The 26387-nt window shown below is 43.4% G+C and overlaps 2 protein-coding genes across 4 annotated transcripts in view; one reads left to right on the top strand and one right to left on the bottom strand.

The window, feature by feature from the left end:
* Positions 1-26387, bottom strand: part of SRSF5 (serine and arginine rich splicing factor 5) — an 88849-nt gene that overhangs the window by 14978 nt on the left and 47484 nt on the right. For 2 of the 3 annotated variants that reach the window (XR_008539259.2, XR_010151174.1), the window contains exon 9: positions 1-26387. This exon is cut by the window's left edge. The gene's annotated coding sequence lies outside the window, so the exon portion shown is untranslated. The other variant, XR_008539260.2, reaches the window with a different exon arrangement.
* SLC10A1 (solute carrier family 10 member 1) lies at positions 3867-25071 on the top strand. The gene is made up of 5 exons (XM_510035.6): positions 3867-4222; positions 14756-14966; positions 21732-21910; positions 22562-22758; positions 24704-25071. Exons 1-5 carry the CDS (start codon positions 3867-3869, stop codon positions 24808-24810), a joined length of 1050 nt encoding a protein of 349 aa, XP_510035.2. The 3' UTR covers positions 24811-25071.

The following is a 26387-nucleotide window of genomic DNA, read 5'->3' as shown; positions in this document are numbered from 1 at the left end:
TGGTTGATTTTAGTGAATGTGCCATGTGGCAATGAGAAGAATGTATATTCTGTTGTTTTGGGGTGGAGAGTTCTATAGATGTCTACTAGGTCCATTCAGTCAAGTGTTGAGTTCAGGTCCTGAGTATCTTTGCTTTGATGATTCATCTTGCCTTGATGATCTGTCTAATACTGTCAGTGGGGTGTTGAAGTCTCCCTCTGTTATTGTGTGGGAGTCTAAGTCTCTTCATGGGTCTCTCAGAACTTGCTTTATGCATTCACCCCCTCTGGAGGATGCAGCAACAAGGCATTATCTGCAGAGAGCAGCCCTCATCAGATACTGAATCTGCCAGCACCTTGATCTTAGACTTTCCAGCCTCCAGAATTATAAAAAATAAATTTCAATTATTTATTTTTTAAAAAGAACTTGCTTCATGAATCTGGGTACTCCTGTGTTTGGTGCATCTATATTTAGGACAGTTAGGCCTTTTTGTTGATTTGAACCCTTCACCATGATGTAATGCCCTTCTTTGTCTTTTTTCATCTTTGTTGGCTTATAGTCTGCTTCGTCTAAAATTAGGATTGCAACCCCTGCTTTTTTCTGATTTCCATTTGCTTGGTAGATTTTTCTCCATCCCTTTATTTTAAGCCTATGGGTGTCATTGCATGTTAAATGGGTCTCTTGAAGACAGCATGCTGTTCGGCCTTGCTTCTTTATCCAGCTTGCCACTCTGTGCCTTTTATTTGGGGCATTTAGCCCATTTACATTCAAGGTAAAGGGAACACTTATACACTGCTGGTGAGAGGGTAAATTAGTTAAACCATTGTGGAAAATAGTGTGGCAATTTTTCAAAGAACTAAAAACAGAACTACTATTCAACTCAGCAATCTCATTACTGGGTATATACCCAAAGGAATATAAGTCATTCTACCATAAAGACACATGCACACGTGTGTTCATTGCAGCACTATTCACAATAGCAAAGACATAGAATCAACCTAAATGCCCATCAACAGTAGGCTGGATAAAGAAAATGTGGTACATATACATCATGGAATCTATACAGCCGTAAAAAAGAATGAGATCATGTTCTCTGCAGGAACACAGATGGAGCTGGAGGCCAATATTCTTAGCAAACTAATGCAGGAACAGAAAACCAAATACTGCATGTTCCCACCGATAAGTGGGAGTTAAATAATGAGAACTAATGGGCACGAAGAAGGGAACAACAGACACTGGGGCCTACTTGAGGGAGGAGGGTGGAAGAAGGGAGAGAATCAGGAAAAATAACTATCAGAACTATCAGGTACTATGTTTAGTACCTGGGTGACAAAGTGGTCCATGCACCAAACCCCCATAACACAAGTTTGTCTGTAACAACAAACCTGTACATGTACCCCTAAATCTAAAATAAAAGTTAAAAAGAAATGTAATTTAAATCACAGCATCCATCACACAGCATGTGCTCAACAACTCTCAGGTATCATTAACATAACACAAAAAGATCTTCCTGTCTCCAAAATTGTATTAAATTAGAGTAGATTCTGAGGGGATATGGGGAAAAGAATGGAGGGTGTCAGGTTCCTGGAAGAGATTTTTCCATTCTCTGCAAAGTCACATTGCTAGGAACAGAGGGAATGGGAAGGAGTGGGAGGAGGGGCAGCCAGGGCAAGAAACTGTGTTTTCTCAAAGGGAAAAACTCACAGTAGGAGGTGGAAGGATTTTGGGTTCCTGAGAAGAGGTGAGGAGGAAGAGTTGATAGAGACTACGTGGTTTAGAATCCAGGTTACAAATGTGTTCATAGGAACTCTTCTCTTTGGATGTGCACAATCAGATCAATAGACACATGCCCAGACCCTGATCTTTAACAGATATTGGTCAATTCCTCCTCACCCTTTGGCATCAGGCAAATGTGTAAAAACCTAACGTCTTCCTTTGACTTCAAGGCCTCATGTACGGTTGCACAAGACATCTGTAGAGTGGCGTCCCTAGCATTGTGTAGTGCCCAACCTGAACAGGTGTACCTGGCAGCACTGCATGGCCTCCACCCTCACGTGCTTCCATATTGCATTGTGTACCATCTGGCCACCTGTGGTCTTCTACAGACCATCAGGTCCCTGAGAACAGGAACATGAATTATATAGTTTTTTTTTATTTTATTTTATTTTATTTTTTGCCTCCCATGGTGCCTGGTACTCAGTTAGTGATCAATAATTCTCCCCTAGCAACTCTGTTCCCTTCTGATTAGCCCCAGGGAGAGGAAGCAGCCTCCTCTGAGACTCAACCCTACCCTGTGGGAACGCTCAGTCCAGGCATCACATCCAGTGCCCAGTCCTCTGCCTGCCCTCCCTTTGATACCAGCCCAACTCAAGCACCAGGAAATCATTAGCAGAGACTCTCAAAGGAAAAGAGGCTTCAAGTTCATGTCAGCCAGGGCCACAGTATACGGCCCCGCAGGCTGCCCACCGCGCAAGCCCAGGGAGCAGCCTTTTCATGGATATGATGCAATATGTATGGATCCTGCCATCCAACCCTTACCCAAGCAGGATTCCAGAGGCCTCAAGGCCATTCTTGGAGAGCTCTCATTTTCAGGTAGTTCCTTGCACCAAGCCAAAATCTGTCCCCACCTCCACCCAACAGTGGTTCACACCCTGGTCCCTATTCTGCCCTCTGGAGTCCTACATACAAAGCCTAATCACCTGTTTCAGACCCCACCCAGGCCTCCTAGGTTCCAACCAAGCCAAGAAGCAATTGTGTTTCTGAAGGAGACCCCTCCTCCCTTGTCCCACCTCTGCAGTGGGGATAGATGGAAAGAGCAAGGCTTAGGATAACCTCACACACTAGGTGGCCCCGCCCCTGGCATGCCCACCTCTCTCTGCTTCTGCTCCACGCCCCAAGCCTGGCTCCCAGCCTGAAACACACAGGCCCAGTGCAAAAGTAAAGCAATCAGGAAGTCAGGAAGAAAAGACTGCATTCCTGCTTCCTTCTCAGCAAGTTTCGCAAGCAATGGGCCTCCTCGGGCACAAAGCAATCTCCACAGCCGGGGTTCTCTCAGGTTGCTTTTCGGGGAAAGAGCCTCCAAGCTTCCTGAGAGGCCACCCACCCTCCCAGCTGGTTATTCCCTCTGATGGTAAGCATTCCAGGTAGTGTGGAGCAGCCACCACCAGTATTCCTCCCTGGGACTCATACAGTCCCAGTTTGGGGATAAAACAAACATTTCACCAGAACAGGCAGGGAGGATACTGGCATCCTCTCAGCTCCCAGGAAAAGGGTCATGGACACATCCCCTCCTGGAGGCCAGTGACATTGGCTGTCCCACACCCCCTTGGACTATGCTACCTGTATCTAGGAACCAAAGGCAACACCCAGCTCCTTTCACTCTCATGGGTTCTGGGGACAAATGATAACCCACTGGACATGGGGAGGTCACCTTCCCCCAACCAAGAAACTAAGGAATCAAGAGCGGAGCTGGGAAAAGGAGCTGCAGGGAAGGAGATGGGCTGGACCTAGATTCAGGTGGGCCCTGGGCCGGTCCCCAGTAACTGAATGAATGCCCATGAGGCACACTCAGTGGAGGGCAAAGGGGAGAAATAAGCCCAGAAGCAGCAAAGTGACAGGGGAGGAGTACAAGTAGCACCCAGGAATCCAGCAGAGGTCAGGGAGCTTGGGAGAGCTAGGGCAGGCAGATAAGGTTCTGGGCTGTTCCTCTTTGGGGCGACAGCCAGAGAAATAGCTCAGATAGTTGCATAACCCTTCTATTTGCCCAGAGCTTTTGTCCAGAAACTCTCTGTCCTGAGAGGTGATTAAAGAAGGCATCCAGCAAGAACTGCACAAGAAACGGAGTCAGCCGGAGAACAAGGAGTGGTCTTCCACTGCCTCACAGGAGGATGGAGGCCCACAACGTGTCTGCCCCATTCAACTTCACCCTGCCACCCAACTTTGGCAAGCGCCCCACAGACCTGGCACTGAGCGTCATCCTGGTGTTCATGTTGTTCTTCATCATGCTCTCGCTGGGCTGCACCATGGAGTTCAGCAAGATCAAGGCTCACTTATGGAAGCCTAAAGGGCTGGCCATCGCCCTGGTGGCACAGTATGGCATCATGCCCCTCACGGCCTTTGTGCTGGGCAAGGTCTTCCGGCTGAAGAACATTGAGGCACTGGCCATCTTGGTCTGTGGCTGCTCGCCTGGAGGGAACCTGTCCAATGTCTTCAGTCTGGCCATGAAGGGGGACATGAACCTCAGGTAGGCCTGGGGGTGAGGAGGGAACAGCCTGGGACAGGAGCTACATTAGAGATGTCACAATTGAGGGGAAGAGCTGGGCTAAAGCCAGGAAAAGGAGTGAATGCAGGCTGGGTGGAGGCTAGGGCAGGGGAAGTCTGGCATTTATTGCCAAGAGCTTATGCTGGGATGGCGGCAGGAGTTGGGGTACGTCTGGTTTAGGCACCAAGCCAAAGGGACCATACTGGTCCAGGAAGCTCGTGGTGATCTCCTTGCTTCCAGAGGTGTCTCAAGGATTGTCTTAAAGGAGCACTGATTAAAGCCAAAGGAACCTCTGGAGAACTGCATCCACCTACAACAGTGGACAAGTTGCCTGCTTTGAGCCCAGAGATTTAAAAGGTAGTGTGATTCGTTCCAAACATCATCAGGGAGATCAAGGTGACTTGGAACCAAATGAGCACCTCAAATTCCTGCAAAGCGGGCAAGAATTTCCAAAAGGTCCTCCCAATTACCTGGTCATCTAAGATGTTTTCTCTTTAAAGTCCCTCATTCCCCATCAGATGCAATGACATTTCCATGCAAAGGCACAACCAGGGAGATCCTAGAGTTTCCCAGCACCCACTCCAGATACGCCAGCCCCATCTCAGCCACCCTGATAAGGGGAAGACAGCAGCACCCCCTAACCCGCTGCCCAAAGCATTATAAGCAGAAATCAGCAAGGGCTCGCTCCTGGAGACGCAGCACACAGGGGCTGGTTGATGCTCATCCTTCCAAACTGGGGAGACTCTAGTCTTGAACATCTGCCAGAGGAGCTACTTCAGACCTGCTCCAGCTCCAGCAGCCTGTGCTGAAGCTAAAGAAAACTCACTAGCAGAAGCTCTTGCTTTCAGTGAAACCTCAGTCTCAAGCCAGTCCCCCCTGGTTTAGTCCTCCGTGGAGACGCTATTCAATGCCAGGTATAACAGCAGAATCCAGAAAGTCCACCTGCTTGTGTCTGTCAGCACCCTACTCCTAGCCAAACTTTCCTAGGAAAACTAACCAAGTCAAGAAGCCCCTCCTAGTGATGCAAAATGACACTGGGACAGATTTTTTAAATGAAAAAAGTGAGAATGGCTGGGCACGGTGGCTCACACCTATAATCCCAGCACTTTGGGAGGCCAAGGCAGGAAGATCACTTGAGACCAGCAGTTTAAGACCAACCTGGGCAACATAGCAAAACCCTGTGTCTACAAATATATACATATATATTTAATTAGCCAGGCATAGTGGCACATGCCTGTAGTCCTAGCTACTTGGGAGGCTGAGATGAGAGGATCTTTGAGCCTACGAGTTCAAGGCTACAGTGAGTCATGATCACACCACTGCACTCCAGCCTGGGCAACAGAGTGAGACCCTGTCTCTCTCTCAAAAAAAAAAAAAAAGGAAATAAAAAAGTGAGAGTGAATGAGAGTTGAGGTTTAACAGGATCTGCCATCTGAGAAGCTCTGGGCTCTTTTTCCATATGATTCAGCCCTCACTTTAGTAGTCAATGGGAAGAGAGGCACAAAGAGGGCATTTGGCTTGTGCCATCACCCACGGAAAGGTATTTCAATGTTCAACTACCTCACTGTGAGAAAATGCTTTCCTCTGTCTAATCCACATCCTCTCTGCTACAAAGCAAGCCCTTGGTCTTGGATCTGGCTTCTGGACAAGGCTCATGGCAGCCTGTGTGTCCCAAGAATCCTAGAGTATATCTGAATTTTGGTGTATGAGGGATGCAGGAAGTCAGGGGCCTGCGAAGGGGTACTCTGAGGGCTTTGTGTTTCTGTGGAAGAAGCAGAGCAGGGGACGTGGAAGGCAACTGTGCTTTTAAGTGTGAGTGGCCAGATGTCCCAGCCCCATCGCCAGTGGCCACTATTCAGGCCTCTGCCACAATGCCTACATTGCTGTGGCTCTAGGCCCCACCCAGGCAGAGCCTCTGGTGACTCAAGAACATGACCCCTCATGCTCTCCTGCTCAACCTCCTTGTCCAGACCCCTGATGACTGTCATTTTTACCTAGACCCCCACAAGAGATAAGCTCTGCTGGGACAGCCACCTTCTGCCATAAAACTCCTTCCCAACAAACAACCCTCCCATGCACATTAAACCATGTCTCAGATCCCACTGTCGGAATGGGAATCTGGTCATCTACCTTCATGTGCTGCCAGACTTCAAATCCCATTCCAATTTGGGACAACTTGTTACATGCATTATAATAATGACAATGATTATAAGAAACAGCCAGGCACAGTGCTAAACACCTTACCTAGATAAGTATATGTGATCCTCCTACAGCACCCTGGGGGACAGCATGTAACAAGTAGCATTTAGAGGTAAGGAAACTGAATCTTAGAGAGGTCAATACATTGGCTCCAGGTCTGGGTGGCTCCAGAACCTGTGCTTTTACTGAAATATCTTCCAGGTCAGCATTTCCACAAACAAAATGGCCAGACAGCCTCAAAGGCATGGGCAGACACCCGTGTCTCAGCAGCAAGTATTGTGTGGGAGCCAGAGCTTCCCACTTTTCAAAAGAAGGTAAAATATCCATTTTATGTGAAATCAGCAACTCATTCCATTTTTTTAAATGTGCAAACCAAACAATACATGTCAAAGGGCCAGCTGTAGCCCAAAGGCCCCAGTTTGAGATAAGCACAATACTCTACATCCCATTTAGAACTGGAAGGAATTGTAAGACACAGATCCCATTTTACACATGAAGAGGCTGAGGTCAGAGACTTGCCAGAGGTTTCCCAGAGTTTGTGGGAAACTGTGTCTCCCTCCACTCACTCTGCCTCATAGGTGGAGTCAGTCTGGGGACAGCCTGCCATCCCAGGAGGCCAGGCCACCAAGCAGACCCCTCAATGCAGCCAGGGACGGCAGCTCCCTCCTCAAGGAAGGCCACTAGACAAGTTTCAAAAAATGTAGGTGACAAACAGGCAAGAGAAAACGCCCTCACAGTTGAAGTGAGTATGGCTTGTCAGGCACAGAGAAGAGAGTGCTATGCCAGCAGGAACTGGCCTCTTTTGACCATCCTTGCTGCCCCAAGTTCATCTGCTCCCCCTGCCACCATCGGACTCACAGCAGAGCCCAGAGCCAATGGCCATGGGGACAATGGGCTTGGACACAACCCAAGCACTTCCACAGGTCTCCCAGCCATGATGTAGGAAGCTCAACCAGGACAAGATGGAAGCCACTGGGGTCCCAGAAGTTTTCCACTTCATAGAGACTGTGTTGAGGCTCCTCACAGCTCCCTCAGCTTCTGCCTCCAATCTGTGCATTGACGGACGCTCGAACGAGTCCCTTAAATGGGGTACACAGATATCCAAAAGCAAGGTCTATGCTGTGCTCTTGGAACTTAAGCAGGAGGGAAAAATAAAAAAAACAAATGTGCCCCTTTCCCCCTGAAAGGCAACCAGGCCTACAATCTCAGGAATCTAGAGTCTGAAAAAGTCCTTGCCCGTCCCTGTCCCTTGGGGTAAACCAAGGATCACAACAGTCACGGATGCCAGCAGGCTAGGAGATGGACGTCCCTGACCTGACCCCAGCACCTGTGCAAGTGGAGGAAGTACCTGGGGATCAGGGAACATGGCTCCTGCATACCCAAGCTGACAAGGCACACCAAGTCCAAACTCCAAAACTCCTGACACACAAGCCAAAGTAAGCATGATTCCTCTGCTCTAGGACACCAGAACAAACACACAAGTTGTGTTTGGCTTTTCCCTAAGAGAAGATCAACAGTAGCATTGAAACCCCCTGTATTCCTATTCCCAATCTCATTACCCTCTACCACTTGCCAAAGGGAGCATCCCTGGGAATTTGGTGTTCGGCATTTCCACCGACCCTTTTCAACTATTATATATGTATATATTCATAAACAAGATAGACTGCGGGATTTACGTCTTTTAATTTTGTACGAACAGTATTATACTGTCCACATCACCTAACAGCTTGCTTTTTTTTTTTTTTTTTTGAGAAATAGGCATGTAAAGAAAATAGCTACCTCATGTATCTGAACTGCTGTGCAGTTTGCTTGCATTTATCCATTCTCCTGTTGTCAGATTCATGTGGATTTTACGTCTCGCTTCTGTGAACAGACTTGTGTGTGTCCCTCTGCCCACATATGAGGGCATATGCAATTGAAGCAGGACTGCTGGGTCGTGGGAGTCACACATCTTTAAGAGGTCTCCAAGGTCATTGTTCACTTCACACGTTCCCTAGCAGTGTCTGAAGATCCCTGTTTCTCTGTGCCTTCATCTATATTTGGAATTGTCAGACTTTTTAATTTTTTCCAAATGAAAACAGTGAAGCAGATCACAGTAGTTTTAAATTTGATTTCATGGGAGGCCTACCACATTTCCACGTGTGCGTTGGCCATTCATGTGTCCTCTTCTGGAAACATTGGGTCCTTTGCCTGTTTTTCTATGGGATTGTGGTTTGGGTGGGTTTTGAAAATTAATTTGTAAAGTTATTGTTTTATATATGTTGCAACAGTCTATTCACAGTTTGGAGCTGGTCTTTACACTTTGATAATAATGTCTTATAGATTGCTTATGTTAATTTAGTCAAATTTGCCAATATTTTTCCTTTGTGGTTTATGTTTTTTAGGGGTTTCTTTAAGAAATCTTTTACTATCTACAAGCCTGTCCAACATGGCAAAAGCCCGTCTCTACTAAAAAATACAAAAAAATTAGCTGGGCATGGTGATGTGCACCTGTAATCCCAGCTACTCAGGAGGCCGAGGCATGAGAATCACTTGAACCCAGGAGGCAGAGGTTGCAGTGAGCCAAAATCATGCCACTGCACTCCAGCCTGGGTGACAGAGCAACACCCTGTCTCAAAAAAAAAAAAAAAAAAATTTTACTGTCTACAAAGTTACAAAGATATTACCCTGTATTTTCTTTGAAAAGTTTTAAATGTTTGATTTTCACATGGAGAGCTCCAATCAATGTAGAACTTCTTTTTATGTATGGCATGAACTAATTTTATCTTTTCCATACAAATAGAAGATTCCAAGCCACGTTGAGTGAATTTTTCTCCAGGTATTTGTAATGACATCTCTCTCATAAATGCAGGGCTTGTGTCTGGATCTCTCTTCTCTTCTACGGGTCTATGTGGCTACCCTTGTACCAGTTCCACACTTTCTTAATTACAATTTTATAAGTTTTGTTATCTGAAAGTTAAGTCCCCCTACTTTGTTCTTGAAAATCATGGGCCGGGCACAGTGGCTCACGCCTGTAATCCCAGCACTTTGGGAGGCCAAGGCGGGCCGATCACGAGGTCAGGAGATCGAAACCATCCTGGCTAACATGGTGAAACCCCGTCTCTCCTAAAAATACAAAAAATTAGCTGGGCGTGGTGGCGGGCGCCTGTAGTCCCAGCTACTTGAGAGGCTGAGGCAGGAGAATGGCGTGAACCCGGGAGGCAGAGCTTGCAGTGAGCCAAGATCACACCACTGCACTCCAACCTGGGTGACAGAGCGAGACTCTGTCTCAAAAAAAAAAAAAAATCATGTTAGCTATTCTTAGCCTTTTACTCTTTCACTTGAGTTTCAGTATCAGCTTTCAAGTCTACAAAAAAAATTATAAGTCTGGAAGTTTTATTAAATGTGCATTACATTTATATATAAATTGAGAGACTATCTTTATAATATTGAATCTTCCCATCTATAAATATGATATAGCTTTTCTTTTACTTAGGCCTTTTTTAATACCTTTCTATAAAGGTTTGTAATTTCTTTCATAAAGATCTTACATGTCTTTTAGATGTATAAGTATTTTCTAGTTTTGTGAATATCATAAATGGTGTCTTTTAAAATATATATATATTTGTTTCTAGTATATCAGACCCAATTGATTGACTGATGCTAATGTATTTAGAACCTCATACATTTTCTTACTTATCAGTTATAATGGAAAATTACTTAGATTTCTTCTGTGGACAATCCTATCATTGGCAAAACAAGAAAGTTTCATTTCTTCTTTTCCCATCCCTATACTTTTTCTATTTCTTGTTTTGCTGTGCTTACTAGGGCCTATATATAGTATAATTTATAAAACAGGTAATAATAATGACTATCTTTGCTTTATTCCTCTTGTTAAAGAAAATCCCTCTAACTATTTACCATTAAGTTTAACGTTTAATATACTTTTTCTAATAGATTTCCTTTCAAGTTAAGGAATTTTCATTCCGTTGCTAGTGTACTAAATTTTTATTATGTAAGAACATTAAATTTTGTTGAATGACTTTTCTATAGCTACAAAATTATACCATTTCTTTAATAATATAGTAATATGTATTAATAATCTAATATTAAATCATTCTTACTCATCTTGTTCATTGTATTTTTTTAAAACACTTATTTGCTAATATTTTATTATTTGTTTCTATGTTCATAAATAAGAGTGGTCCCCAATTTTCTTTTCTCATAATATCATTCTCCAGCTTTTGTTCCAAGATCATATTAACCTTATACAATAAATTAGGGCATGTTTCCCCTTTTTATATTATCTGGACAGATTTGCATAATATTGCAACAATCTGCACTTTGCATGTTTAGTAGAACACTACCGTAAGACAGTACAAATCATGTGGGGTTCTAGAAGATAGGTTTTGAACTGCTTATTAAATGTCTTAAATGATTCTAAGTTGAATCAGGTTTTCGGCTTCATATTGACTTGGTTTTGTAGGTTATATTTCCCATGAAATTGTCCATTTAAGTTAAAAATGAAAGTATGAAAATGTCCTTAGTTTATTTTATGACTTTTTAAAATCTTCATTTTCTCTGTAGTTATGTTCCCTTTTTCACACTAACCTCATCAATTTGTGCCATCTCTCTTTTCCCTGGTCTGTCTTGCCAGAGGTGCCTATTTAATTGGCCTTTAAAAAAAAAAGAAAAACAAAAAAAAAAACCCTATTTTTGGTTTTACTGATTCTAACAATTTACAAAACTTAAACAATTTCTTCCTTTTCTTTTTATTGGGTTTTGCTCATTCTAACCTCTTGAGTAAGGTGCTTAACTCATTAATTTTTAATCTTTCTTCTTTTTCAATATAAATGTTAGGCTATAAATTGCCCTTTAATAATTGCTTTATTTGCTCCCTGCATGGTTTTTAATTACTATTTATTGAGATATAATTCACATACCATAAAATCCATTCTTTAAATTGTATGATGCCTTGGTTTTTAGCATATTTCCAAGCCTGTGAACCTATCACCATTATCTAATTTCAGAACATTTTCAATACCCCAAAAAGGAACTCCATCCCATTTAGCAGGAGTCCCCATTTCTCTCTCCCGCTCCAACCCTTGACAACCACTAATCTACTGTCTCTATGGATTTCACATAAATGGAAGCATTCAATATGTGACCTTTTGTATCTATACTTCTTTCACTTAGCATATTTTCAAGGTTCATTCATGTGATAGCATGTCACAATACTTCATTTGTTTTTGTAATTGAATAATATCCCATTGTATGGATATAATACATTTTGCTCATCCATTCATTCAGCTGATGGACATATGGGTTGTTTCTACTTGTTCCCTAGTATGAATAATGTCTACGGAAGCTCACAGGCAAGTTTTTGTGTGAACATGCTTTCTGTTCCCTTGGGATATATACCTAAGAGTAGAATTGCTGGGTTATATGGTGACTCTGTGTTTAAATTTTTTAGAAACTGCCAAACTATTTTCCAAAGCACCATTTTACTTCCCACCACCAGTGTATGAGGATTCCTAATTTTCCATATACCCTCCAACACTTGTTATTGTCCATCTTTTTAATTATAGCCATGTTAGTAGATATAAAGTGGTATCTCAAAGTGGTTTTGATTTGCATTTTCCTAATAAGTAATGAAGTTGAGCATCTTTTCATGTGCTCATTAGCCATTTGTATATCTTCTTTGGGAAAATATCTCATTCAAATCCTTGGCCCATTTTTTACTTGTTTTTTATTATTGCATTATAAGAGTTCTTCATATATTGGCCGGGCGCGGTGGCTCACGCCTGTAATCCCAGCACTTTGGGAGGCCCAGGCGGGTGGATCACGAGGTCAGGAGATCGAGACTATCCTGGCTAACACGGTGAAACCCCATCTCTACTAAAAATACAAAAAAAATTAGCCGGGCGTGGTAGCGGGCGCCTGTAGTCCCAGCTACTCGGGAGGCTGAGACAGAAGAATAGCGTGAACCCAGGAGGCGGAGCTTGCAGTGAGCCGAGACTGCGCCACTGCACTCCAGCCTGGGCGACAGAGCAAGACTCCATCTCAAAAAAAAAAAAAAAAAAAAAAAAGAGTTCTTCATATATATTCTGAATATTAGACCCTTATCAGATATATGACTTGCAAATATTTCCTCCCATTCTCTTGTTGGCTTTTCACTTTCTTGATGGTGTCCTTTGAATCACAAGTTTTTAATATTAATAAAGTCTGATTTGCCTTTTTCTTTGGCTGTTCGTGCTTTAGATGTCTTATTCTAAGAAACCATTGCCTAATCCAAAGTCCCCTCTCCATGTTTTTTAAATATGTATTTTATTATTTTTATATTCTAAATACTGTTTCCACCATGATTTCATATTTGATGATATAATTAGAAAGTTCCCCTCCCCTCATCCCATGATCCTTTTATTGGTTGCTCAGTTTCAATGCTCCTCCCATCCCAGGTCTAATACCTCAATTCTGGTCCCTTCCTTGGGCATTAAAGCCTCCACAGTGCCAAGACTAACACCCCACTCCCCTCCAGAACCCCTCTATGAAGCTTCAGCTTGAGCTCCCCCACTACTTTGCATTTGTTTCTTGTCCGTGGGCACCTTTTTTTTTAGTGGAGTGGCGCTAACATAGCTCACTGTAACCTCAACCTTCTGGGCTCAAGCCATCCTCCTGCCTCAGCCTCCCACGTAGCTGGGACTACTGGTGCACACCACCACACCTGGCTAATTTTTGTGTGTGGTTTTTGGTTGGTTTGTTCATTTGTTTGTGTGTAGAGACAGGGGTCTTACTTTGTTGCCCAGGCTGGTCTCAAACTCCTGGCTTCAAGCAATCCTCCCTCCTCGGCCTCCCGAAATGCTGGAATTATAGGCATGAGCCACTATGCCACACTTAAATTGAGTGTTAATTTCTTACAAGCTCAAGTGTGTATTTAAGTGTTCACGGGGGTGGGGGAGTTCCTATTACCTAGTTCACAATTTTCTTTGAGGGACTCTTCTCACCTCTAACAGCTCTTATCCTTATGACATGTCTACCTATTGTTCTTGATGGCTACGCTCTGGAACCTTTGATACAGGCTGCTCTCTTCATGCATATTTAAGCCATATTCCATCTTTATAGAAATAATGAAAGAAGTGTAGATGGAGGGTAGGGCTGTGGGGAGGAGGAGGGACACACTGAGTGTGGTTTTCCTAAGATCTTGCCAAGCCCTCACCTCCCAACCACCTTCCCACTGGAATAAAAGTCAGAGCCATATATTGTTAATGTAAATGTCCATAAATCTAAGGAGATGCCCTATCAGCTTCCTTCTCAGTTGACCTTTCTGGAGGGCCTCTCCCTAGACAGGGTCCTGGGACTAACATATATAAGATTCCAAATGGAAAAGGAAATTGGACAAGTAGGATACATATTAGAGCTGGAAGGACATATTATTCAGGCTCTGAGTGTCATAATTTATTTTAAATAATATCAAGAGGAACCAGAAAGTAAAGAACATGAGAACACCAGAGTTGGGGACTGGAATACTATCCAAGATGCAAAGCAAATCTGACCAGGTTATCTTGTCACTTACTCAACATGGGTATCTATTACTGCCTTCTCTACTACCCCACCATTATGGCCCTTCAATTATTCTGTTTCTTACTGCTTCACTATTTCTTTTACAGTCCTTTTAATCATGGTATCTGTTTATTGATTTTTCTAGTAGGGTTTTTGACTTCTGCCTGACCATCACTCCCATGCCACCCATCCCCAAAGACCAAGTGTCCTGTCACTGTGTCTCACACTCAGACTCCCCACGAGGTAAAATGTGCTGATATAGCTAATTGTTATTGTCTCCGTTGGACAAAGTCACTACAAGAAGCCATTCCCTAGGCTCTAAACCAGACATTTAGTAACTGTGGGTCAGGTGCCATTCCATGGTCCAATGGGCTAATGACCAGAGTAATGGAATCACACAGTTAGCTTTCTACAAAATGGGCTTGGCATGGGGGAGGTGCTCAATGCGAAAAGGGTTCCATTACAGAGGAGGAGATCAGAATGGCTCCTTCCACAATGAAGCACACAGGGATTGAAGCAGTTGAACCACCCTAAGTTCAAATGCTGCCTTGGCCACTTACTACCTTGTGCGACTTTGAGCAGGACACAACTCTTCTAGTCCCCAGCTTCCTTGTCAGTGAAAAGAAGATAGTATACTTACTGCCTAATGATATGGGGAAAAGGAACTGAAGCCACATATGTCAAGCACTTAGCACAGTGGCACTTAGCAGGCACTCAACAAAATAGTCTGTATTTATGGGCTCTCTCTCTCCCCCCTCTTCCCATGTCTCCCACCAGCATTGTGATGACCACCTGCTCCACCTTCTGTGCCCTTGGCATGATGCCTCTCCTTCTGTACATCTACTCCAGGGGGATCTATGATGGGGACCTGAAGGACAAGGTGCCCTATAAAGGCATCGTGATATCACTGGTCCTGGTTCTCATTCCTTGCACCATAGGCATCGTCCTCAAATCCAAACGGCCACAATACATGCGCTATGTCATCAAGGTAAGAACCTGGGGGGCTTGACAAATTAGGGCAAAAGAGTAAAAACACCATATACAACTATAAGATATAATCATTATATTAATAATAAACATACATATGCTCCTACTAGATGCTAAGTTTTACGCTATGCACTCTAAGGATTCACTGTCACCAGAGTTTGATGTTTGCAGAAAGTGAAGTAACACATGAGGCTGGCGTGGTGGCTCACGCTTATAATCCCAACACTTTGGGAAGTTGAGGTGGGTGGATCACTTGAGGTCAGAAGTTTGAGACCAGCCTGACCAACATGACGAAACCCCGTCTCCATTAAAAATACAAAAAAAAAAAAAAAAAAAAAAAAATTAGCCGGGCATGGTAGCGAGTGCCTGTAATCCCAGCTACTCAGGAGGCTGAGGCAGCAGAATCGCTTGAACCAGGGAGGGCAGGGGTTGCAGTGAGCCAAGATCGTGCCACTGCACTCCCGCCTGGGCCACAGAGCAAGACTCCATCTCTAAAATGAAAAAAAAAAAAAAAAAGAAAGAAAGAAAGAAAATGAAGTAACACACGAGAGAAACAAGATCCAATTCCAGTGTACACGCAAGTATTTGCAGAAGGCAAGGAGATGGGAACAGTGAGGGCTGGAGTGGTCAAAGAGCCTTCTTAAAAAGGAAGGGCTTGAGGCATTTAGGTAAACCTGGGGAGAAGCCTGAATAGAGTTCAGCAGGCACTAAGGGCAAATTTGGCTGATGTGGCAAGAAGCTAGAGGAGACAGGTAGTGTACCCATTCCCAGCATTTCAAGAGAGGGATGGGGTGGGAAGCGGAGTGAATTAAGGCCACAAAGGTTTTGAGAAGCACTGTGGTCACAGACAGGGCATCATGCCACTGCTTTGTGTGCAGAACTCCTAGAGTGCAGCTATGGTCTCTCCACCAATATTTTCAACCTTGGAGTTTGGTCCCTGCCAGCCTCCCCCTTGGCTCACTATTCATCCCCCAGGGCCAGGAGGTCATCCTGGTCCTCAGGAAGGACTTGACCTCCTGACATCCTGTACCATCTCTGCCCCTGGATCAATGCCTCTGGCCTGGTCTGCAAGGCGTGCTGCTGAGAACCCCAAAGTTTGGCAGCAGCTTTGGGCCTGGAACAAAGAAGTCAAGAGTCCAGTTTTCAGGGGGGTTTTATTTTCACACTACCATTGTCTCAAGAGTAGTTTTTGCCCTTGCCCTGTCCCAGTGCCATGGCCACAGCTCCCCTTCCCGCCTGCTGGAGGACATGGAGGAATCATCCCTCCTCCTTTCTGTGGCCAGTCACCCCACCTCAGCCCTGGATTGCAATCATTCTCTCTACCTTTGTACTCAGAGACCTCCTTTTATTGATTATGCCCCTGGCCCAGCAGCCTCCCCTCTCTCTCACTTCTAAAATATCTCTGTATTGGTTCTTCACAATCAGCTTTGATACGAACTCACATATCTTCTATCTTCAAAAAACAAAATAAAAAGTGTCTCTCACTGGGATTTTTTGTGGAATCCACCTCCCATTCCACCTAATATCTCCCTTTGCTCTCCTTCCTAGCCAGGTTTTAGGAGTAGTCCCCCTCACTCCTCTCTCTCTCTCTGTCAATCGCTTCCTCTCAAACACCTTCCATTTCCCCCATGCCACCGCCAGAGCTCTCTCATGAGTGACCAGGCCCTCAGCAATTCGTTTCCATTATTTGAATCCCTCTCTTCTCTCCTTGGTCTCCCATCCACCCAGCATCTTGATGACCACCTGCTCCACTTTCTTTGCCAAATCCAATGGACATTTCTCAATCCTTCCTTGACCTTCTAGCAGCATTGGACATAATTGACCACTGCCTCCTCAAAAGCCTTCTCTGTCAGCTTTAGTGACTCTAAGCTCTGCTGCTTTCCTCCTACCTCTCATGACCTTCAGACTCCCTTATGAGTTCCTCTGGTCAAAGGCACTTCTCTGCATTCAGACCAAGCTTTCTGCCTTTCTCACCAGACCTCTCCCAGCGCAGGATCTGGTCCCTCTCAGGTCTGCAATTACCTTCTGCAAACTGAGACTTCCAGAACAGCATCATCAGATGTCAACTCTATCCTCACTCCAGAATCCATTTATTATCTACCAGGTCTTTCTATCTGAATATACCTCAGACATTTAAAACTCAATATACGTTAAAGTCATCTCCTCCCCATGTGGTTATCTCAGTCGGTGGCACTGTGTGTGTGCCCAGTTGCCCCAACCAGAAACTGGAAGTCATTCTCAATGTTCCCTTCTCCCTCACCACTCACACCCATCTAATCAATGACTGTCGATTCCACCTTCTGTTGCTGGAATCCATTCATTCCTCTCCATCCTTACCTCTCACTAGACAACTCAAATGGCCTTCTCACCCAACCTCCTCACCCAGTTCTAACCTGAGGGTGAAGATGTAAAGTACAAACTCTATCATGTCACTCCACTGCTTAAAGCCTCTCATTGACTCCTTCCCCCTAGGATAGTTTAAACTCCTTAATGTGGCACTTCTTGATTTGGTTTCAACTGACCTCACCAGTCTCAGCTCTTTTCTCTTTGCACGTGCCCTTCTCTTCACCTGGAACACTCTTCTTCCCAATTCTCACCCCACTCACCATCTTTCACTGGATCACTCCCATTCATCCTTTAAGTCTCAACACAAATAGCGCCTCCCCCAGGAAGCCTTCCTTAACCTCCTAAGCCTGAGTGAGATGCTTGTCCTATTCACTCCCATAACACCCAACACTCCAGCTAACCCCTGTAGCAATTATTACACTGCATTAAGAACATCTGTTCATTTTTATTCCCCACTCATTTATCAAGAAGCAAGACCATAAGGCTGTCTTAATTAACACTGAATCCACAGCACCTATCACAGTGCCCCCATAGCTAATGCCTGAGAATAAATAAAGGAATGAAGGGCAAGTCCTGTCTGCTGCTCTTCCACACACCAGCAGAAAAACAACATACACAGAGAAACAAGTTTGTGTGCATCATTTCATTTTTTTAAGATAGTTTGTGGGGTGCATAAGATTGCTTTTTTAAAAAATCCTATACACCCATAAACGATCTTAAAGAAATGCATATAAAATATAAAGAATATTAAAATGTGAAGTGACCACTGCTATCATTTAATGCTACTCTGCCCTCCTCCATTTTATAGGTGGGAAAACTGGGAACCAGAATACCAAGTCATAGTGCTAATGACAACTGATGTGAGAACATGTCTCTTTTCTACCTCAGAGTAGCTTTAAAAGTGTTTCTCTGAGGTTGCAAAAAGCAGAATCTCAGACCTTTTTTTTTTTTTTTTTGAGACGGAGTCTCACTCTGTCGCCCAGGTTGGAGTGCAGTGGCGCGAGCTCGGCTCACTGCAAGCTCCTCCTCCCGAGTTCACACCATTCTCCTGCCTCAGCCTCCCGAGTAGCTGGGACTACAGGCGCCCGCCACCATACCCGGATAATTTTTTGTTATTTTTTAGTAAAGACGGGGTTTCACCATGTTAGCCAGGATGGTCTCGATCTCCTGACCTTGTGATCTCCCCACCTTGGCCTCCCAAAGTGCTGGGATTACAGGCGTGAGCCACCACACCTGGCCGAGAATCTCAGATCTTAAAGCTGGAGAAGCCTTTAAGATGAAGTTCAGTCTCCTGCCTTATTCCCAATTTGCAAATAGAGTAACCGAGGCCCGGAAAAGTTACTTGGCAGAGCCAGGATTATTTCAACCAGTCTGTTCCTGTTGTGTTGCACATTCACTACTCAATGCCACAGACGAAATGAAGTCAAAATGAAGCCAGAGAACATTAAAAGGGCTAAGAAATACCTTGGCTGGAAAAAGAGAGACTAGTAGTAAGGGACTACATAAAAGGTAATCTAAAAAACCCAGGCATGCCCTGGACCCATTTTGCCCCTGGCTAAACCTCCAGGGTTAAACAACCACAAAGTCAACAGCTACACTGATCTTCCTATATTCCAAAACTGGAATCACTCCTGTGAGGATGCAGAGACTAACATGTGGGTCAAGCTGCAAAGGCTAAGGTTTCCTTGCTTCTATGGCTCTTCGAGGACTATGCTCATCCTTTGTCACCCTGTCCCATAAATAATATAGTGAGTGCCAAACTGGAAAAAGAACAAATGATTGTCCTAGCCTCTTAACGCACACATAACCCTCCTTGGACCTTGCAAATCAAAATAATCCAACTTTCAATAACTAGCTCTGGCAGCAGGTATCTGCTCACACCGGGTTCAACCAGTTGCATTCGCTGGTGGAAGGTCACATTTAGATACACCAAGATACAATTTCAGGCATGCTCATTTTGAAAGGCAATTCAAGTAATTTTTAACTTACCCATGCAAGGGTTTATCCAAAGGCTACGTGGCTAGAAGGGTGATGAATCTGAGAATGACATGGTCCAGGAGCCACTTTCACCATAAGCCATCCACCACTCTTTAATAAGGATCCTACCATTTCATTGACTCAACACTCTACTCATGCATTTCCCACACCTGCTGCTACTGTTGAACTGACCCCTAACTCTCCTTTGTCTTACAACTTCTGCCAACTTGCGGCTATTGCTCCCAGACCTCTGTTTTGACACTTGTCCCTGCTATTGCTTCCCTCTCTGTAATCCTGCAAATTTCCTAAATGAGAGAATCTGATTATTTCTACCACTCACCAGCCTGTGCGGGCCACCTTTGTGGGTAGACTGTGGACATGTCATCTCATGTGTAAGCCAATGGATTGGCTGCCCATGAATGAGCACTCATCCCAGCTGTGAGCAGGGTAATGAAGTCAGGTGGTACAAAATGTGGTAGCCTATGGAGAAGCAACTACCCAGGGCCACTTGTCTCAGCAGGAGACAGGGGTTGTAGACAGGATAAATTTCCAGAGATGGCAGCAGTGAGTGTGACAGGAACCTCTAGAATGTTAATTCCTCCCCCTTGAGTAATAATAGGAGTTACAGTTTAGTGAGCGGTTCTTATATGCCAGGTCCTATGCCGTCAACCTCACTCAGGTTGAGTGACTCCCCAGAGCTTACACACCTGGAGACTAGCAGAGCCAGCTTTCCCACCTGGATCATATCAAATTCTGTGCTCATAACCACAACTGTGCAGTCCCCAAGAGTCAGAGAACATGAGTGAGAGAATAAGAGTGAATGCCTATACAGAAGAAGAGGGCTTCTGGATTCGTGGACAATTCCTGTAACTCAATGTCTCCTACATTATCCACTCCACTCTTGATAGAGATTAAAAATTATTTGACTGTTGGGTAAAGGACAAATTCGAAAGACAGAAATCTAAAAGGGGAAATCAACTAAAAATGCAAAGGTAAACTGAGAAGTTCATTAGCTAATAAGTCTTTTAATAAAACTTGAAGCACATGGTTATGCAAGAGATGTGTGAAAGTCCTTCCTATGCTGGGATAGGACCACTAATTGGTATAGGTGATGTTTTATATGATCATATCAGTTGCAACAAGTATTAAAAATAGAAACACAAAGCTGTGCAGCTGAAATTTGAGCAATATAAATGTTAAAATGTCGTTAGGACATTATGAATGTACTTAATGCCACTGAACTGTACACTCAAAAGTGATTAAAATGGCAAACTTTGCTATACATATTTTACTACTTTTTTTTAAATGTTACTAGGAAATATAAAATGCAACACATGTGAATGAACCAAAAAATGAACCAACACATGTAACTATTACAAAATAACATGGTAAGTTTGAGAAAAGTTTGTTAAGTATTTCTTTACTCAGGAGATAAAAGGGACAGTCTTAAATTTACACATACCTGTTTATCATTTTGGAGGATGCAATTCTCTAAAATGCACACTGGAAAGTACAAAGTGCATGGAGTGCACATGCACTTTGAAAGGTTGCATCCTATGTTGCACAATGAAAAACCCTATAATTTCATTCAGAGTAGACCTGCATAGTTTCCAATGATGTTGTTATCACCCAAGATATTTCTGAAAGTTCTTTTGGGAACTTCCTTCATATTCAATTTGCAGGTCACTCAAGAAAGTAGGTTTGTCCCCTTATTATTAGACATCATTTTGGGTTTAAAACCGTATTTCCGGGCTTGATCATCCACCTTGTTTACCAGCTTTGTTTCAAATGACTCTTGGCAATTTCCAGAATTGATCCTAAAATGGATAAAATCCCTACCTGTAATCAAGGTATTTGAAGCAAATATGTATGACAAGTTCTCATGAGTTTCAAAGTATGTGGAACAATGACAGTATTGTAGGAATGTGTATATAAGTTCCAAAAATACTTGACTTTTAAACTTTCATAATATCCATTTTGCAGGAGTCCTGAATAGCCTCACAACACTTCACTGAAAGTCTGCTATCCAGAGATGTGTCAAAAGCAGTAACTGTGCTTGGCTGAGTTTGTAATAATCAAAGTGTTAATCAGCTGTCCCCAAGCTTCCTAGCTACTGATAAGAAATCTAAAAAGATGGGCTGGGTGCAGTGGCTCACACCTGTAATCCCAGCACTTTGGGAGGCCAAGGCAGGAGGACCGCTAAGAGTCCAGGAGTAAGACCAGCCTGGGCAACATAGTAAGACCCTGTCTCTAATGTTAATAATTTTAAAAAATTTTAAAGAAAGGAATCCAAAAAGAAGATAAAGGTCTTTCATATTCCTTTCCACTTCCAGTGTTTTATTGCAATGTTTCCCACCTCCAATTTCTACCTGTGCTTCCCCACCTCTGTTCCTCTCTATCCTCAACTCTTCTAATTGCCTTTTCTTCTTGTCTTCATTCCCAGGGAGGGATGATCATCATTCTCTTGTGCAGTGTGGCCGTCACAGTTCTCTCTGCCATCAATGTGGGGAAGAGCATCATGTTTGCCATGACACCACTCTTGATTGCCACCTCCTCTCTGATGCCTTTTATTGGCTTTCTACTGGGTTATGTTCTCTCTGCTCTCTTCTGCCTCAATGGACGGTAGGTTTTTTTTTTTTTTTAAGAAAGGGTCTCACTCTGTTGCCCAGGCTGGAGGGGAGTAGCACATTCTCAGCTCACTGCAGCCTCAACCTCCAGGGTTTAACTGATCCTCCTGCCTCAGCCCCCCAAGTAACTGGGACTACAGGCACAAGCCACCATGACCAGCTGATTTAACTTTTCTGGAGACAGGGTTTTACCATGTTGCCCAGGCTAGTTTTGAACTAATGAGCTCAAGTGATCGGCCTGCCTCAGCCTTCCAAAGTGCTAGGATTACAGGTGTGAGCCACTGCATGCCTGGAGATAGGTATTATTTTAGGTCCCACTGTCCCATGGGCTTCATTCTTGTCCTAGTCTTTCAGGAAACGAATAAGAAGCTAGGAACCTGAAATCTGGGCAAGACACTTTCCTGGCAATATGTTCAGATGCACTAACTGGACAAGAGACTTTAGACTTGAAAAAAATTGAATGAAGGTATTAAACGGGTTAAAAATCCAGACACCAAAGGTATCCAAACACCAGCAGCAATAGCAAAGTACCCCTGTCCACGGTCTAGATTCCATCTGCTGCGAAACTCTTTGGTAGCAGCACTGGGACAAAGTTGCTCCCTCCAGTTCCCTCTGAGTGTATGTGGGGTTTTCTTCACCGGCACAGGTGCAGACGCACTGTCAGCATGGAGACCGGATGCCAAAATGTCCAACTCTGTTCCACCATCCTCAATGTGGCCTTTCCACCTGAAGTCATTGGACCACTTTTCTTCTTTCCCCTCCTCTACATGATTTTCCAGCTTGGAGAAGGGCTTCTCCTCATTGCCATGTTTTGGTGCTATGAGAAATTCAAGACTCCCAAGGGTGAGTACTGAAATTATCCCCACTTCAAGTTCTGCTCCAATATTAGACCTGAGCCTGCCAACAAGCAAGTTTCTAGCAGGGACTTTTTGGATAGGGCTTTAACTCTTATCAAGTCACTAAGAACCAGGTAGCCCCAAGAAGCACCCAAGAAGCTTTAAAGATCCAAGGCTACTTCCATCAACTGCACTCCATTTCTTCCTTCTAGCTGGGAGAATGAAATTGCAGATGCAGTTTACCTCATAAAACTGAAGCAATTTGGGCTGCTTTGTCTCAGTGGGGAGACATCATAGGACAAAACTGCCTTGGACAACTGAGGTTATTAGTTGTGTGAAAGGCCTCTATTCGCAAGAGTTGGGGAAGTTTCCATTTCTCAGGACTAGGTTCTCATTTCCTGGAACCAGATCAGAGCCACAGCACCACTGACACCTCCGTATGAGGAAAAACATATGAAAGCAATGCAGCCTAATATAACCCAGAATAAAGAAAAAAAAAAAAAAGATTCCTCAACTCTAGTTACGCTGTAAAGGAAACTTAAGCATAAGGTTGTTAAACAGTAACTACCTCCACAATAAACTTAATATGATTTATACTTTACTCTGATCACTATGGGGTTAACATAGCATCTCTTCTCTAAAATGCTCAGAGTATTACCTTTCAAAATAAAATTGAACCTCAAGACAGACCAGAGAACAGAGTGCCTTCCTCAAAGTGCACTTTAACACCAATTTAAAAAAAAAAAAAAAAAAAAAAAAAAAAACAGGACATTCAAACCCACTTTATAACACATTTCATTATAACTCTCAACATTAGTATATTCTTCCTAAGTACTTACCCAAATCCTTCAACTGTCCCTTCATGTCCATGAATTGAAGTCCCCTTCAAAACCTTTCTAGACCCTAGGGACTGTGATTTACACCCTAGGAGAAATACACAACTTTCCCTATTGGAATTTGTTACATTATACTAGCAAATGCCGATTCTCTCTCCCTTTGCAATTAGCTAAGATGTAATTAGGTTGCCAAGCAGCCAACACGAAACAAGTACAGGCTGACCATACGCTAGAACCATTTTAGAAGCTTTGGTTCAAAGCTACAGTAGAGTTGTGAGAAAGAATCTACTCTGATGCTTATCTGAGAGGAACGCAAGAGATTTGCTGCCCTCTTACAAAAAGTGCACAGAAGTTTCTAGACCAACCAAGTTCCCAGATTTGAGGTTTTAGTACCAGAAAGACCTGAAGTGACCACAAAGGACAATACTCTATGGATCTTTAGCTCTCAAGACTTGAAAAGAACTTTCCTCACAGTGTATCTCAGAAGACCCCAGTGGAAACACTAAATCAAAGCAACGTATTTCTTTGGACCTAATGGCCCCAAGAAGCTATTCTCAGGGGGAGGAATCTGTCAAGTTTTTATACTTTTCATTCCTGCACCTGATGGGAGAACAACTCTGTATAGAGAACTCTTCCATCTGTACAGGAAGGTGCAGGAATCAAAGCTATCTTCAAATTTGCATCACCGCCTACACCACGGACAAGAAGAGGTAGATCAATTGGGGGTTGGAGGGAAGAACTGGAAACTCTCTTGGTTAGACTTTCTCGAAGATCTTTCCTGCCTGCCTCCTCATTCCCTGAATGCAACACAGACCTTGCATACATAAACTCATCTCCTGTTGTTTTACTGTATAACAAAGAAGTTAGAAGTGAAGTGCTGATGAAGACACAATAGTCTAATTCATTAGGACTGTTACTACTAGTACTACCATTAGGGAGACTGAGGGGAAAGTGAGTTTAAAGAGTAAACCATGGGAGAGACGACAGAGATGGAAAATATATACTTAGCACACCCTAGGGCTGAGTTGGTATTTTTGTACTTTCCAGATTAAACAAGCTTCATTGTTCACTCCTCTTGTTCTCTCTCTACACCTATAACCCTTTTTAACTTTACAGATAAAACAAAAATGACCTACACAGCTGCCACAACTGAAGAAACAATTCCAGGAGCTCTGGGAAATGGCACCTACAAAGGGGAGGACTGCTCCCCTTGCACAGCCTAGCCCTTCCCCTGGTGGCCTGGGTTCTGGTCCCAAAGCAATTCTGAAAGCCAGTGTGGTAAACTAGAGAGAGCAGCAAAAACACCAGTCTTGCCTGAGTCTTTCTCCAGCATTTCCAGTACATCTATCAGAATCATCAAGTCTTGGCCGGGAACACAGACAGGGTGTCTACCCAAGAAGCCTCACCTATCCCCAACTTAGAATTTGCTACTTATTTTAAAGACTTGTTCAGTGACTGTAAACTCTATAAAACCAGAAACCGAATCTGCCTCTTGCTGGGATCTCTAAAAGTGTCTGATAAGCATCTTAAAGTCACTCAATTCCTGAACTAATCAATATATATGTTTAACCCATTACTCAAATACCCAAATCCCATTCCAAGTTTTGTGACCCAAAAGAGAAATAAATGCTCACAAGTGCTGTAGAATTAAACTTCAGAGGTTCTAACCTAAAAAGTTCAGATCCTATTCCTTCCCTTTTGACATTATTGGGATGATGCTCCCGAAAAGTCAAATTTGACATCAAGTATGCAAAAGTGAACACAGTAAGATGCAATCAGGTAAAATAAACTCAAAAAAATAGCTAATGAAATGAAAAAACTGGGCGAATGCATGTTAGTAGAGGAGAAAAACTTTTGACAAGGAAAAACCAGGAAACAAACACATACATTAACACAATGTTACCTCACTAATAATCTCTTTTTTAAGTTCAGTAGGTATTTGGTTTTAACACAAGGCGCCCCCAAAACTGGGTACAGCAAACTACTGCCAAAATGAGTCATTTCCCAATTCAAAGAAAAATGTTCAAATACCTAGAATTCACAAATTTCAAATTGTCTCTAATAAAATTTAAACATTTTGCATATCATATGTAAATAAGGATCAAGTAAATGATTAACAACTAATATTAACAATTACAAAAAGTCAATCATGCTTATTAGTTACTTGGGATTTTTATCATTTTGTATGGTCAGGTACAAATGAAACCAAGACAATATAGTTTTCGGATATCAGTTTGGCAAATGTGCAGGACTAACAAATACTCCCAACACCAAAACGAGAAACACAGATTTGGGTCACTAACATCCTCTTAAAAACGCAGATTTTTGACAAGGCTACCACCTATCATTTTTACTTATTATATCCATATATACCTACCTGTTCAAATTGTTTTCTCTATTATCTAACCAACATCATCTGCTAGGAGACTTGGTTACATACAAGTTATGTAAGAACACATTTGTTTAGCTTTTGAGGAAGACAGGGTTGGCCTCAAACCATTCTTAGAAAGGAATAAAGATGGCCGGATGCAGTAGTTCACACCTGTAATCCCAGCATTTTGGGAGGCCGAGTCGGGCAGATCATGAGGCCAAGTGATTGAGACCATCCTGGCCAAAATGGTGAAACCCCATCTCTACTAAAAATACAAAAATTAGCCAGGCATGGTGGCACACACCTGTAGTCCCAGCTACTCGGGAGGCTGAGGCAGAAGAATCACTTGAACCCCAGAAGCAGAGGTTGCAGTGAGCCGAGATAGCACCACTGCATTCCATCCAACCTAGCAACAGAGCAAGACCCTGT

The sequence above is a fragment of the Pan troglodytes genome, chromosome 15 (genome assembly GCF_028858775.2).
Source record: "Pan troglodytes isolate AG18354 chromosome 15, NHGRI_mPanTro3-v2.0_pri, whole genome shotgun sequence".
Lineage (NCBI taxonomy): Eukaryota > Metazoa > Chordata > Mammalia > Primates > Hominidae > Pan > Pan troglodytes.
This window is presented reverse-complemented; position numbering and strand designations above follow the sequence as displayed.

Excerpts from the sequence above, each read along its gene's own strand:
- SLC10A1 (XM_510035.6), top strand. The coding sequence starts at position 3,867 with ATGGAGGCCCACAACGTGTCTGCCCCATTCAACTTCACCCTGCCACCC. Across the intron at positions 14,967-21,731 it reads ACATGCGCTATGTCATCAAG|GGAGGGATGATCATCATTCT; the intron begins GTAAGAACCTGG and ends CTTCATTCCCAG. Across the intron at positions 21,911-22,561 it reads CTCTTCTGCCTCAATGGACG|GTGCAGACGCACTGTCAGCA; the intron begins GTAGGTTTTTTT and ends TCACCGGCACAG.